The 13,959-nt window shown below is 46.3% G+C and overlaps 1 protein-coding gene across 2 annotated transcripts in view; it reads right to left on the bottom strand.

Moving 5' to 3' along the window:
- Positions 1–289: 289 nt before the first annotated feature.
- Positions 290–13,959, bottom strand: part of NOMO2 (NODAL modulator 2) — a 45,622-nt gene continuing 31,952 nt past the window's right edge. For both annotated transcript variants that reach the window (XM_061600080.1, XM_061600079.1), the window contains 9 exons: positions 12,399–12,512; positions 11,402–11,529; positions 10,541–10,682; positions 9,918–10,001; positions 6,562–6,672; positions 4,659–4,760; positions 2,654–2,773; positions 919–1,011; positions 290–753 (listed from right to left, as the gene is read on the bottom strand). In XM_061600080.1, the coding sequence (XP_061456064.1) occupies positions 622–753; positions 919–1,011; positions 2,654–2,773; positions 4,659–4,760; positions 6,562–6,672; positions 9,918–10,001; positions 10,541–10,682; positions 11,402–11,529; positions 12,399–12,512 (1,026 nt within the window). In that variant the 3' untranslated portion in view covers positions 290–621. The remainder of the gene's footprint in view (positions 754–918; positions 1,012–2,653; positions 2,774–4,658; positions 4,761–6,561; positions 6,673–9,917; positions 10,002–10,540; positions 10,683–11,401; positions 11,530–12,398; positions 12,513–13,959) is intronic.

Here is a 13,959-nt window from a genome sequence, read left to right as displayed (position 1 = left end):
ATGTGGGGATCCCATTCACATGGAAACCTTCAAGTGAGTGGCTGATCCAGTGTAGCTTCAGCAGTTTAAGACATCCACATGACTGCATGGACAACTGGAGGCGGGGCCAGCAGCATGTGGTGGGCGGGGCCAAAAGCCACTATGCAAGTATTAATGAATTTTTTCCCCAGTATGTTATTGCTTGGTATGTTTTGGGCTTGGGAAAAAAGTGGCCTATGACAATTAAGTGAAATGAAATGACACCAAAAGAGTTGCCAAGTTAAAAAGATAAAAACCAAATTAAACAGGCTGGGATGCAAAATCAGCTTTTAATGGCCATTGTTCTTGCAAAGCCTAGAAAATAACATAACTGTAATAACTTATTTTCTCCGACAAGAAGTTATCCCCAAACCGCCTTTCTAGTAATGGAAGATGTTCTCTGTGACCAGAGCTTGTTGGTTCATTTTTGTGTTTTTTTAAAAAAAGAACTGTGATCTTCTGCAGATATCATGTAAAATTTACATCTGTGATGCAACTCGAATGCCAACTAACATCTTCATCAGGTCCCAGGATTCAGTCCCATTTAGCAGCTACGCCACCTGAAAACCCCATGACTCTAAATTGAAAAGAGCTCTTGTCGCCTCACGTCCGCCTCATCTTCTGCTTCTTGGCTTGCCTCTTCATGTCTTCAAGGCTACCTGTATCAGAACCTGCCTGCCCAAGTGTCCGCACCCCCTGGAGATGGCTGGTTAGCTGGAGCAGCAGGGGGATCAACTAGAGGAGCACAAAAACCAAAGGTAACCATGTTAGACCATTATGAAAACAATCAGAAAATCAGCAATGGTAGCATTAAATCCGGGGTGGGAAACCTTTGTTAGGAGAGCCCTATTTTTTGCTGAATCAATCTAACATTGCAAAAAGAATACACACAGACTCTACCTTATCGTGGTTGTAACCAGCCAACAGAAGCAGCAGTGTCAATGGCAAGGCGATGTAAGATCCTTGTGCGATGTCCTGCTCAGGCACCTTTCTCTGCAACAAAAAGCAAAGGTATGGCTATGTGAGTTCCTACAGAAAGCTCTTGGTATTGTCTGACCCGTTGTAGAACAGCAGAATTCAACTCCTGGTGTTATTGCGATTGCAAGAAAGCCTGGGGCCCTGTGGAACCTGGCCAGGGTTGCTCAATGAAAAGAATCATGACAGGTATGTGGCAGACAGGGTGCCAGCTGTTACCCATCTTTGCTTAATATCATCATCATCTATAAATCTTGAAAATTGTTTGCTTGCTATGCAGTTTGATTCCTCTTTAGATATCATAAGCAAATTTTGCATGATAGTTCCTGAGACCAAGGAGCAAGTTTCTGTTTCTGTTTGGATATAATGAGCTGCCATTTGGAACCCAGATGGCAGACTGAACCTTTCAAAGCTGCACTGATTTTAAACGCTGGTTTCTAACCTGCACTGATTTTTTTTTGTTTCTTTGATTTTCTGAACAACGCCAGGAACAAGGCTGCTAGTTCACTTATAAAGCGCCTAAAACCTTCCCTTAGAAGCAAAGCCCCAACTTAGTTATATTTTTGATGTTTGTTGTAAACTTTTCTCCCAAACCTTCCCTGCCTGTTTTATTTCTGCAGTTTTTCATTCTTGTTGGTTTCTAATATAATTAATACCATTGTATGATCTGCATTCTGCTTCATTTTCTATTTCTTTACTTCAGTTTTTATGCTGGTGTATTGTTTAGCTATACTGTAGTCTATATTTTATCATCAGGTGGAGTTATTATTGGAGATTATAAGTGGCTTTGTGAAGTTCCTCAAAAAGTGGGGCGTAAGATTAAAACACAAGACAAGCCCCAGTTCACAAAGCTTCAAATCTAAGTGACATGTACACCAAAAATAAAAAACCGTATGTTCTAGGAGAGGGGGAACCTTTTTCAGTTGGAGGGCCACATTCCCTTCTGGCCAACCTTCTGGGGGCCACATTCCTGTGGCAGGAGGGACCGGCAGCAAAAATGAGTGGAGCAACTAACGCAAATTTTGCCTTTGTGTAGTAGCCTGCTATCCTTACAGACTCACACACCCTCTCTATCCTTCATCCAGGCAAGCAAAAGGTAATGTCAGAGTTGAAGGACATTTTCCAGCGAGGCAAAAACACTCGCGGAGGGTAAAGCAAGGCCAATGAAAGATGTGGCCTATGGAAGAGTCCAGAGGGCCAAATATGGCCCTTCAGGTCTTTCTATCCGGCCCTCGGAACTCTTCTCCAGGCCACACCCCTCACCAGCCCTACTTTGCATCTCCCTTGAGTGTTTTTGCCTGACTGGAATATTGCCCTGAACTTCTGGCTTGCCTGGAAGGAGGAGACAGAGTGGTATGTAAGCAGGTGTAGAGACCATCTTACTGTAAAAAGTTAACATTTACATTAATTGCTCCGCCCACTTTTGCAACTAGCCCCACCCACCACTGGCAAGCGGCCCCCCAAAAGGTTACCCGGAAGGGAATGCGGCCCTCAGGCTGAAAATGTTCCCCACCCCTGCCTAACCTATGGAGAGAAGGTGGCCCTTAGGGACACGTGGCATGGTAAAGAAGAGAAGCAGAAGAGCTGTAAATAAAAAGGGGGCCAAACGGAGTTATTTTTCTTATGCATTCGCAGAACAGGCTAGCCAGAAGATGCTTACCGTAGGACTGAAAACCAACGTGATGTGTTTATGGTACCCGAGGGTGGAAAACGAAACTTGAGGCAAGGTGTAATCATACTGTGATCTGGAGAGCGTCGAGTCCAAAAGCACTACATAATTCTGCCAATGGAAGAACAGGAGAGACCTTCTAGCATTCAGTGGGATGAACAATTATCCAGCCACGAAAACAACAACAGAACCCTAGAAAAACCAAGCAGGAAAACTCCACAAACCCAACTGAACAACAGGATCTTCTACCGGGTCTGTGGCCTTCACCCCAGGCTATCAACAGCCAGCTCTGCTCTGCAAACAGCATCTTAATATAGCCTTGTATTGAAGGTTTCCACCTGGTAGCCAGAAGTGACCAGGAATTCGATGCTGGCAACTGAACGGGCTTGTTGAGGAGGGATAGATCCTCCCTGCCTTCCGCCACGCCCAGCATGGAAACCCAGGGGCCTGGTGGAGGAAAAAAGAGGCATCTGCTTGGTAGGAGGCAGCAGCCTACCCTACCTCACAGGGTAGTTGTGAAGATCAAATGGGGAGGGGAGAACCATGTGCACACCACCTTGAGCTCCTTGGAGGAAAGGTGGAACATAAATGTAAGAAATACATACTTTTGAAAAACTGAAATGTTTATAATCTGCACTTCAATAAAAAAAAAGTATCAAGGTGGCATACAACATGCAAAGTTGTAACAAAAATCATAAAAACATCCATAAAAACGTCATTAAAAACATAAGTAAACACAGGTTGTTTAAAAGGGGGGGGAATCAAACTGAAAAGGCCTGACTAGAAGAAGGCAAGGACAGTTCCTGCCAAGCTTCTACCAGCAGGGAGTTCCTCAGGGCAGGGCGTGCCACGCTAAAAGCTCAGTCCCTGGCGAAGGCCAACCAAACCTCAGGGGCACGGGGGGGGGGACCACCAGAAGCGCCCCAGCAGAGGATCTCAAGTTCTCTTGGTATGCCGCCAGCATGGAAATGCATGCTACTAGCCACTAAGCAGGCTAATTAAAAGATTTCGCGAGCTAGTACCTTGCAAGGGCTGATTTACAAGGCTGCCTTAACAGCCACAGAAGGCAAAGGAGAAGGTTTCCTTCACTTCCTGCAGCCTGACCTGCCCACCAGTGGCCCTGCTGGTGGTGATCGGGGGAAGGCAGGGAGCCCAACCTCAGGAGGAGCCAGAGCCACTGGAAGACAGGGCCAGCTAGTTCCAGATTTGTCCCCGTCCTCCTCTCTCTGAGTTCTACAAGGGCAACACTGAGACTGAGGAGGAGGAAGCTGACAGCCAGGCCCATCCCCTGGGCTGGGTGCTAAGTAGGAAGGCAGGTGGTTGGCTAAGAGCAGGCTGAGGTTGGTGGGACACTGCCCCATTCACTCTAATGGACCAGCCTCCGCTACTGTCTGCCATGATTATTTTTTGGCAGTCTCCTCTGTGGAAAGGACCACTTTCTGGACTGGTAATTTCAGGGTGGCAAGTAACCTGCCCTTGTTCTCTACCTGCGGCCCTCCAGATGTTACTGGACTCCAGCCCCCATCATCCTGGGCTACTGGCCATGTCGGCTGCGGCTGATGAGAGCTGGAGTCCAACCACATCTGGAAGCCCACCCGGAGCATAACAGTTAGTTGCTGACCTGCAAAGTCTAAAAAAAAGGGGGGGCTCCCGTCGGAAATCCTGGACATCTGCCACGAGTCCATATAGACAACGCTGAGCTAGACAGATCAATGGTCTGACTCGGTACAAGGTAGAAGTAGAAAATTAAGGTGGATTTTCTACTTCTACCTTTGACATATATTAAGGTGCTATTTTACTTGTTTTGTTTATAGTTACTGACTCGGTACAAGACAGCTTCCTATGCAATGAAGACTGTCGGCTCCAATACCAGTGGACTTTCACAGTGGACAGCTCCTTGAAAGTTTAGATTAAAACCCAGAGCAGATTCACTGCCCCACTGACGTCGGCGCCACCAGTCTCCCCTGTTCCTATGCAGAGGGGGGCAAAATAATACCTCTCTGTCCCGGAGCAGTGGTGGAAAGTGGAAGAATAAGGACTGGCCCAATGAGACAGTGTGCACTGGATTATCGAGGTTCTCGCTTTTGTAGAGCTTCACCTGCAAGGGGAAAAGAAACAAGAACAGTGAAGTACACATGCACCCTTCATTGGGATGGTTAAGGGGATTGATGCACAATCTCAGCTCCCTCCTCCTTTCTGTCTCTTTCCCAAGGTCCTCTGGCTCTAAACGCAGGTGTTGCCAACGTGATGCCCATGGGCACTACAGTGCCCACCAGTACCTCCTATGCTGCCCACTAGTTCCCAGTAAATATCCCTTCCAAAATACATAACGCACAAGAGACTGGGGTCATATCCGTATTTTACATTTAAAGCACAATCATAGCACTTTAAAAAGTCGAACACTTTTCTTTTTTATTATTTTAATTTATTAGATTTATATCCTGCCCTTCCTCCCAGTAGTAGCCCAGGGTGGCCCTGAGCACTGTAGCTTGTTAAGGGCGTTGAGAGTGGTTAGAAGACACCCTCCCCCCCATGCCCTTCACAGAGCTACAATTCCCAGTGGTTTGAACACTCTGGGCACTCTGTGAGAACAATATGTTGTCTTCTTATATCCTCAGAGCCTTTCAAATTTATACCAATGTAACGTTCCCTGTTCATGGATTCTATAAGCAATCCCACAAGCATGCATGTGCACCTACACACAAGGAAGACATTAAGCTGCAACATGCTACTCATGGATTCCTTAACGGGATTTAGTCTCCCCCTTGCAGATCTGTCCCTTAAGTCTCTAGCTAACCAAATCCTGCTGTAACATTTCCATGTGTGTATGCTACAAAGCAGCACCGCTTTAAATATATATATATATATATATATATATATACAGAACATCACCTGCAGGTCCTGCAATATAGTTTACATCATCGAGTGCAAAAGACCAGGATGTCATATCCAATATGTAGGAAAGACCACAACTGACCTACGCACGCGCTTCAGGAACCACAAGTCGGCAATTTTGACAAAAAAAGTGGAGTAACCAGTTGCAAAACATTTTAACATCGAGGGTCACAGCCTGTTGGACTTTTCCATTACAGCGATAGAGATGCCAGCAGATCCAGCAGCATTGACCAAAAGGGAGAACTTTTGGATTTACTCTCTGGACACATTGGCACCACATGGCCTGAACCTGGAGGACAGTACCACCACTACTTAGCTTCTGCAAAGGAAACCCCTCTGAGCATTCAATCCGCAAAGCTCTATAACTGCCACCTTGGTAACAGCATTTGTATGTTGGCAGCTGATGAAGGCGGAAGCTGAAACGTTTTGTTAATATAATAAAAACCTCTATTTGGTTAATCACAATTACGTTTATATATATATATATAGATATAGATAGATAGATATCTATCTGTCTATCTATCTATCTGTCTATCTATCTATCTATCTATCTATCTATCTATGTGTGTATATGTATATATATATGTATATGTATATGTATATATGTATATGTATATTTATGTATATATATTTGTTTATATATTTATATATAAATATATATGTATGTGTGTATATATATATGTATGTATATGTATATGTATGTATGTATATGTATGTGTGTATATATATGTATGTGTGTATATATATGTATGTGTATATATATATATATGTATGTGTATATATATATATGTATGTGTATATATATATGTATGTATATATATATATGTATGTATATATATATATGTATGTATATATATATGTATATATATATGTGTGTGTATATATGTATATGTATATATATGTATATGTATTATATATAATATATGTATATGTATATATGTATATGTAAAAGAAAAAAAGGTACTTCAGGGAATCAAGAGATAAATGAAAGTGCACTGACTTACCCATAAGGTAGGAAGATGCTCCGAGGAAGTGATCACGTTTCCGCTTAGATCAAATTGGTTAATTTGGCGGAAAGCGATAATATTCACGTCCTCAATGTCACTGCTGCCAACCTGCAATATGGAAGAGAGAGTTTGGGGAGGAAATAAGGGTCCTTTAATGCTGGGCAGATGGACAAGATCAGATTAAATATGCTGCTGGTATCAACTCTCTCATCAGCTCCCTTGGCACTTGAGTGAACATTCAACACTGCGTTTCAGACACTGCCGCAAAATATGCCCTTCTTCATGCATGGAAAAGTACCATGGACAAATTAGCTTTTTCAAGGGAAGAACCAGGTACAAATCCTGTCAAACACATTTCTCAGGCTTTAAACTCTAAAACTGAATAAGCTGCAAGGAATTGGGCAACAACTACAAATGATTTCCTCGCCTCCAATTCCATCAAAACTGTGATCCCAAATGCTAAAGCAAACGCATGATATAGTACAAGAACCCAGAATTGTCCAAGGAAGCTGCACGATTCGACTGTCTGAACAGACTGTCTGTAATCAAACAAAAGCAAGTGCTCCTTTAAACCGCACGTACTCAGACTATGAGATTCGCTATTGCTAGATGTGGTGATGGTTACCAACTTGGACATCCCTAAAAAGGTAAAGGTGTCCCTGCACTTGTAGTGCGAGTCGTTTCCGACTCTTAGGGTGACATCTTGCGACGTTTACTAGGCCGACCGTATATATGGGGTGGGATTGCCAGTTCCTTCCCCGGCCTTTCTTTACCCCCCAGCATATGCCGGGTACTCATTTTACCGACCACGGATGGATGGAAGGCTGAGTGGATCTCGACCCCTTTTACCGGAGATTCGACTTCCTCCTTCCGTTGGAATCGAACTCCGGCCGTGAGCAGAGCTTCGGCTGCGTTACTGCCGCTTACCACTCTGCGCCACGGGTTTAATTAACAGAGAACGGGTCTATCAACGGCTGTTAACCATAATGGTTGCAAAGGAAGCTGCCTTATACTGAGTCAGGCCAGGAATCCGTCTAGCTCAGTACTGTCTACAATGATTGGCAGTAGGTCTCAAGGGTTTCAGACAGGGGTCTCTCCCAGCCCTACCTGAAGATGCTGTAGATTGAACCTGCGACCTTCCTATATAAGAGCCCTGCTGGATCAGGCCAAAAGGCCCATCTAGTCCAGCATCCTGTTCTCACAGTGACCAACCAGATACCCCAATAGGAAGCCCGCAAGCAGGACAAGAGCGCAAGAGCACTCTCCCCACTTGTGATTCCCAGCAACAGGTATTCAAAGCCATATTGCCACCAACACTGGAGGCAGAACTAGGCCATTGTGGCTAGTAGTCATCCTCCATACATTTGTCTTTCAAAGCCATCCAAAGGTGATGTCCATCACTACATCCCTCTCGGGGGAGCACACTCCAAAACTGCTGCTGTATACCATGTTTTAATATTGCATGTTGCATCTTGTTTGGTAAGCTGCTCAGGGCACACGTGTCCATGGGCGTCCATACAAATCTAGTAATAACAATATCACTTATCACATAGGAAGCTGCCTTATACCGATTCAGACTATTGGCCCATCTAGCTCAGTACTGTCTACACTGACTGGCAGTGGCTCTCCGGGGTTCCTGACTGGGTTCCCTCACAGCCCTACCTGGAGATGCTGAAGTCGGGGCCTTCTACATGCAAGGCAGATGCTCTGCCACTGAGCTACGACCCTTCCCCATTACAGATGACTCACAAATGTCAGCCTGGAGGAACACAATGCGGTAACTCGCCTCTCCCCCTCTGCTTTTCTAATGGACAGGGGTCCCCCATGGGTAGGAGGAGAATGGAGGGAAAAGGTTACTACCTCTCCGCCTGCCATAACAGAGAAGGAAAGATTTGTCTATGGCAGGCGTTCCCAAATTGTGGGGTCCATGGACCACGAGTTGTCCGCGACCTTCGTTCAGGTGGTCCATGGCATGCCTGCATTAAATATTCATATTTATTTTTAACTGTATTTCTGTTGCTTCTTTTATTTATTATACTGTATTCTATGGTATTATGATTTGAATTCTATGGAATGCAAACTGTGATACCATAGAAATAAAACGTAAGAAATCAAAGCAGCAATAGAACACAATTGGAAATCGTAGGTCATCTAGCACTGTGCATTACAATTGCTAAAAACCAGCAGAAAAATCATCAAGTGGTCCACCAAGACCACTGGCAATTTTCACGTGGTCCATGGGGAAAATAAATTGGGTACCCCTGGTCTGCAGTAATTTACATCCACTCTTTTTCTCTTTTGGTAACCAGAGTGCATTTACAGCAGCCTTCCTCAATCAGGTGCCTTCCAAGGGTAGTAATCTAATGCTAGTCCTACTCAGAAGTGACCCATTGAAATGAATGAACATGTCTAACTTGGTTCCATTAATTTCACCGGGTCTACTCTGAGCGTAAAACTTAATTGGATAGAACCTCCCATGTTTTCGATTCCCAGCTCCCATCAACCATGCTGGCTGGGGTTAACGTTCAGAGATTTTTTTAAAAAAAGAAAAGCACAACTAAAATTTACTAGGCGTGGAAGCTCTCCAGTGCACATAAAATAGCTTTTAGGATCACAGCCAGGAGCTTCAGCTTCAAGTGTCAAAAAGCGCACCTTGCATTAGCATAACTTGTACACTATTTAAAGAACACAGCAGGTAGAAACCTGGCTCCTTCAAACCAGGAGTCTTCCGGCGTGACTGGCTGCTTCCAAAACTATTTTGCTGCGACATTCACATCCTGGAAAGCAGTGCGTTTGTAAACAAGGCGCTGTGCAAGTTAAAGTCAAGTCGTTGCTTACTGCTTAGCACAGGGATAGGGAGACTCAGGCCCTGGGCCTGAATGCAGCCCTCCAGGCCTTTCCATTTGGCCCTTGGAACTCTCCCTAGGCCATGCCGCTACCTGGCCCAGTTCCATACTGCAGGCTGAGGCCGGAAGAAGCTGGAATCCAGTAACATCCCAAAGACACCAGCTTCTCCACCCCTGATATGCAGCCTTGGCTTAGGATGACAGTTGCAGTTCAAGCAAGTTTAGTTACTTCCCCAAATCTCCATTAAGAACAGCCTGCTGGATCAAGCCAGTGGCCCATCTAGTCCAGCATCCTATCCTCACAACGGCCAACCAGGTGCCTGGGGGAAGCCCACAAAAGCAGGACCTGAGCATCTGTCAATGCTTTTATTCCTGGAAGGGAAAATTTCCCCCTTAAGTGAAAATACTGTGCTGATCGAGGCATACTGTGCTATTTTGGGTGACAGTGCCCCTTTAAGAGTGGCCACGGCCCAGCAAGTTAGGCCTCTGGTTCGAAGCAGGGCTTACCTCGATTGCAAAGTGCTGTGGAAGGGCTCTTTCAATATGATCGTTGCCTTCCGCTTTCAGCTGGATGTGATACACGCAAGTCGGCTTAAAACAAAAGGGAAAGACAAGTCCTAAGTGACAGCCATGTAAACAATGCTGTTAAGAAAAATGCCATTTCAAACTCTTATCAAACACAACAATCATCAAGTTCCTACCAAAACACAGACCCAATTCAAACGTTGTGCCCATCCGCAGTTCTCAGGGAAGGGCTGTCGCTATGTGGCAGAGCATCTGCTTTGCATGCAGAAGGCCCCAGGTTCAACCCCCGGCATCTCCACGGAGGCTGAGGAAATATCTTTGCCTGAAACCCTGGAGAAACACCGCCAGTCACTGCAGACCCGGGGTGGGAAACCTGAGGGCCTCTAGATGTTGGGACTATGATTCCAATCGTCCTTGGTCAATGACCCTACTAGCTGGGGCTGCTTCCTCTTCAGGAGCCGAGGAAAGCGAGTTGGTAGAACTGGAGATGCCAAGGATTGAACCTTCTGCACACAGAGCCGTGTGCCACACAGCTGTGAATTATTGGATCCCGTTTGCCACAGGAAATGAAACATCAACCCCGCAGCTAGCATCCAGGCTCTTACCAGCAGCCCACGCAGTCTGAACTTGCCCTCCTCGTCGGTCACCGTGTCTTCTCCATACATGCTGCACCCTCCCTGCCCGACAGCTTCCACTGAAACCCCTTGTTCGGGTTCCCCGTTTAAAGAAGAAACGGTTCCATAACAGCTGGGAAAAGGGAACCACAGAATGCTCGATCAATGCCCTTTCGGTTAGATAAGAGTGGACAACATTATTGCCTGCAAGGGCCACAGGTGGCAATGGATGACCGACTGGGGGCCACATGCCAGTGGGTGCAGCCAGAGCTGATGGCAGATGGGGGTTGGACCGTTAGTGGTGGGCGGGCCAGCAGCAAAAGCGGGAGGAGCAGCAAAAGTAAATTTCATCTTTGCATGATAGGCTAGTTTCTGTACACACTCACTCCCCCCATCTTCCATCCAGTCAAGCAAGAAGCAGTTTGAGAGTCCAAGTACCCATTCCAGACAGGCAGAAACATCCAGAGGGCAAAGCAGGGCCAGAGAGAAGCATGGAGAGGGTATGGGTAGGGCTCCAAGGGCCTGATGTTCCTCCCCCCGCCCTCCCCCCATGTTGATGTTTCCTTTCCACCATCCTCTCTATCACAATCACACTCCCATCGGTCCACCAGCTGGGTGAGCTGGCGGGGGGGGGGGAGTGATGTCCATAGGCAGGACAAGTTGGAGACCTGCAAACTCTGCAAGGAGGAAGCAAATCCGGCAGCGAGGGAAAGAATTTGACAGGAGCGGGCCAGCTTGGCCACAACCTGTGAAAGCTCGCAGGTTGCCCACATGAGAGTTGCGACTCTGCCTGCTCGATGGCACATCTTCCAAGACAAGCCTTCAAACGAAGGGCACCTTCCGTTTACCAACCTGTAGGCCGTCCTGTAACCAACAATGGTGATTTTCAGATTCTGTCCTTCTTGGACTTCGATCATTTGCGACGAAGGCTCAAAGCGGAATTCTTTCATCATGGGCTTGAAGTAGTACTGCCCTGGGCTCTGCAAAAGGGATAGAATGTGTAGCCATTGCTTTTGCTTCTGGCCTAATGTATTTAACACAAGAAGAGCCCTGCTGGATCTGGCCAAAGGCCCACGGAATCCAGAGTCCTGTTCTCATGGTGGCCAATCGGATGTCTATGAGAAGCCCACAAACAGGACCTGAGAGCAACAGCCCTCTCCACTCCTGCGGTTTCCAGCAACTGGTATTTGGAAGCATACTGAACAGCAAGAGAGATACCATCGTTCAATGGTATCAAATGCCTGGGTAAACAGGTCCTGATTGTGGGCTTCCCAAAGGCATCTGGCTGGCCACTGCAAGAACAAAACGCAGGACTAGATGGGTCACTGGCCTAAATCAGCAGGGCTCTTACGTTCTGTTCTTATAACACCAGAAGCTAACTTGAAGCAAATCAGACCATCGGTCTATCAAGTAGTTTGTCTACACCAGGAGTGGGAAACCTCTGGCTTAAGGACCTAGATAGGCTTGGCTCGGCTCTCAGATTGGCACACAAAGCCATTGACCCCAGAACACGGCCATCCACCCCACACCAGATGTCTGTTGGAAGCTAAGGATGAGGCCACAAAAGAACAATCAGGTGCTGTTCATTGCTGACAGGAAGCCCTGCCGGGATCAACTGCACTAAGGAGATCCCCATGACAGCGAGCCCTGCTTTGTCTGCTTGCAGGTGCGGCTTGCTTTCAAACCACAACTGCAAATGCACTTCAAAGGGGCTCATTTTGAAGTCCCTTTGAACTTTGATGGGTGGGCGGCCCAGTTCCCCACCCCTGGTCTACACTGACTGGCAGCAGGTCTCTAACGACTTTTTCAGAGACCTGGCACAGAAGAGCAAGCGTGGTTATAATCATACCAAGTTGGGAAAAGTCAGCATTCCATTGTCTTGAGTCAGGAGGTTTGAGCGGAACACACCTCCACTGAGGGAAAGGAGGACTCCCGCAAGGGGATATTCATCTTCTGCTTTAATCTGTTTAAAAGGAAACAAACAAGCAAACAACCAATGCAGCACCACATACCAGATCCAGATCCCATCTAGTCCAACTATGACAAGAGAGCTTGTGGCCCTCCTGACCGGTGGTCAACCTTTGGCCTTCCAGATGTTTCTGGATTACAATTCCCATCATCCCTGATCATAAGCCATGCTTGCTAGGGCCAATGAGAGCTGTAATTCAGCAACATGTGGGGAGGCCAAACGTTCCCCACAACCTGCTCCAGATGACAAGAGAGCCCATGGGCTGCAAGCATCTTTCCTTGCTAGGTGAGCTTGCCATTTTCATAGAAGGATGCCTGCGACTCATAACCTTAACACGGCACCTGTGTTGAAGTTCTGAGGGCTGAACCACACACTACATAAGATGATGGGGTAGTTCATCTTCTGATTGTCTGATTTTCACTGAAAAACTGTCATGGGACACACCCTCTCCCTGGATCAGTGTAGGAAAGCTGGGAAGATTAACTCTTCTTCTCATGCCGCTTGGCCAGTCTAAATCACTTCCCTGGAGCTGCTGTTAGGGGCTGGGAAAAACATGCAAGCATCTACAATTACACATGCGTAGATATAGGGAGAGAGGGAGGGAAGGAGGGAGGGAGAGAGGGAGGGAAGGAGGGAGGGGGAGACAGAAACATCTGGTTCGCCAAGTGGGGGATTTAACAGCTGGAAAACGTGAGGGAGATTAGCTCATACGAGCCCTGCCAGCACCACTGCTCTGAACAAACCCAGGACCCTCTTTTAAGTAAAATTAAGGGGGGGAAACTGGAAAGACCCAATTGCAAAACTGGAAAAGCCGACTGCAAAACTTCAGTGCCCCAAATGGTTTGGCTCTGACATATCCAGTTTAAGCTGGTCACAGAAACTGAACTTTTTGACTTGCCTCTACAAAGGCATTCAGCAGCCGATGAAGGTGATTATTTTATTATTACATTTTATTTATACCCCGCCTTTCGGCCAAAGGCCCTCAAGGTGGCTTACAAGAAAAATAAACAGGTATAAAAATACAATAAAAATATTATAAAAGCAATACAATACATGCTGCCACCATCCCTGACATTCTTTATGCAATACCCCCAAGCGTTCCTCTTGAGCAAGAACAGGGAGATCTTACGACAGCCACCACTGTGGCTAACCATGCTGTTGTTTTTCCTTCATTCGAACCTGTTAGATGTGCGTTCCATGTTAGAAAAGAGGGGGGAATTCAGTTCAAAGAGCACAATTGGGCTGCCCTCAGATAAATGGAGGCCCACCAAGCCTAGAGATGGAATCACTTATGGGGAGAGGCTAAGAGAGCCCTTGGCCTTTCATAACATTTGGTGCTGTGCATGCCTCATGCTCCTCAAGCAACAATTTCCTCTTCCTTTCTCCTCATCATCCCGTTATCTTTTTGATGTGAATTTCCTAGAGGTGGAACACAACAGTA

The sequence above is a fragment of the Rhineura floridana genome, chromosome 17, assembly GCF_030035675.1.
Source record: "Rhineura floridana isolate rRhiFlo1 chromosome 17, rRhiFlo1.hap2, whole genome shotgun sequence".
Taxonomy (NCBI): Eukaryota; Metazoa; Chordata; class Lepidosauria; order Squamata; family Rhineuridae; genus Rhineura; species Rhineura floridana.
The sequence above is the reverse complement of the archived record's forward strand: the minus strand, read 5'-3'. Positions and strand labels throughout refer to the sequence as shown.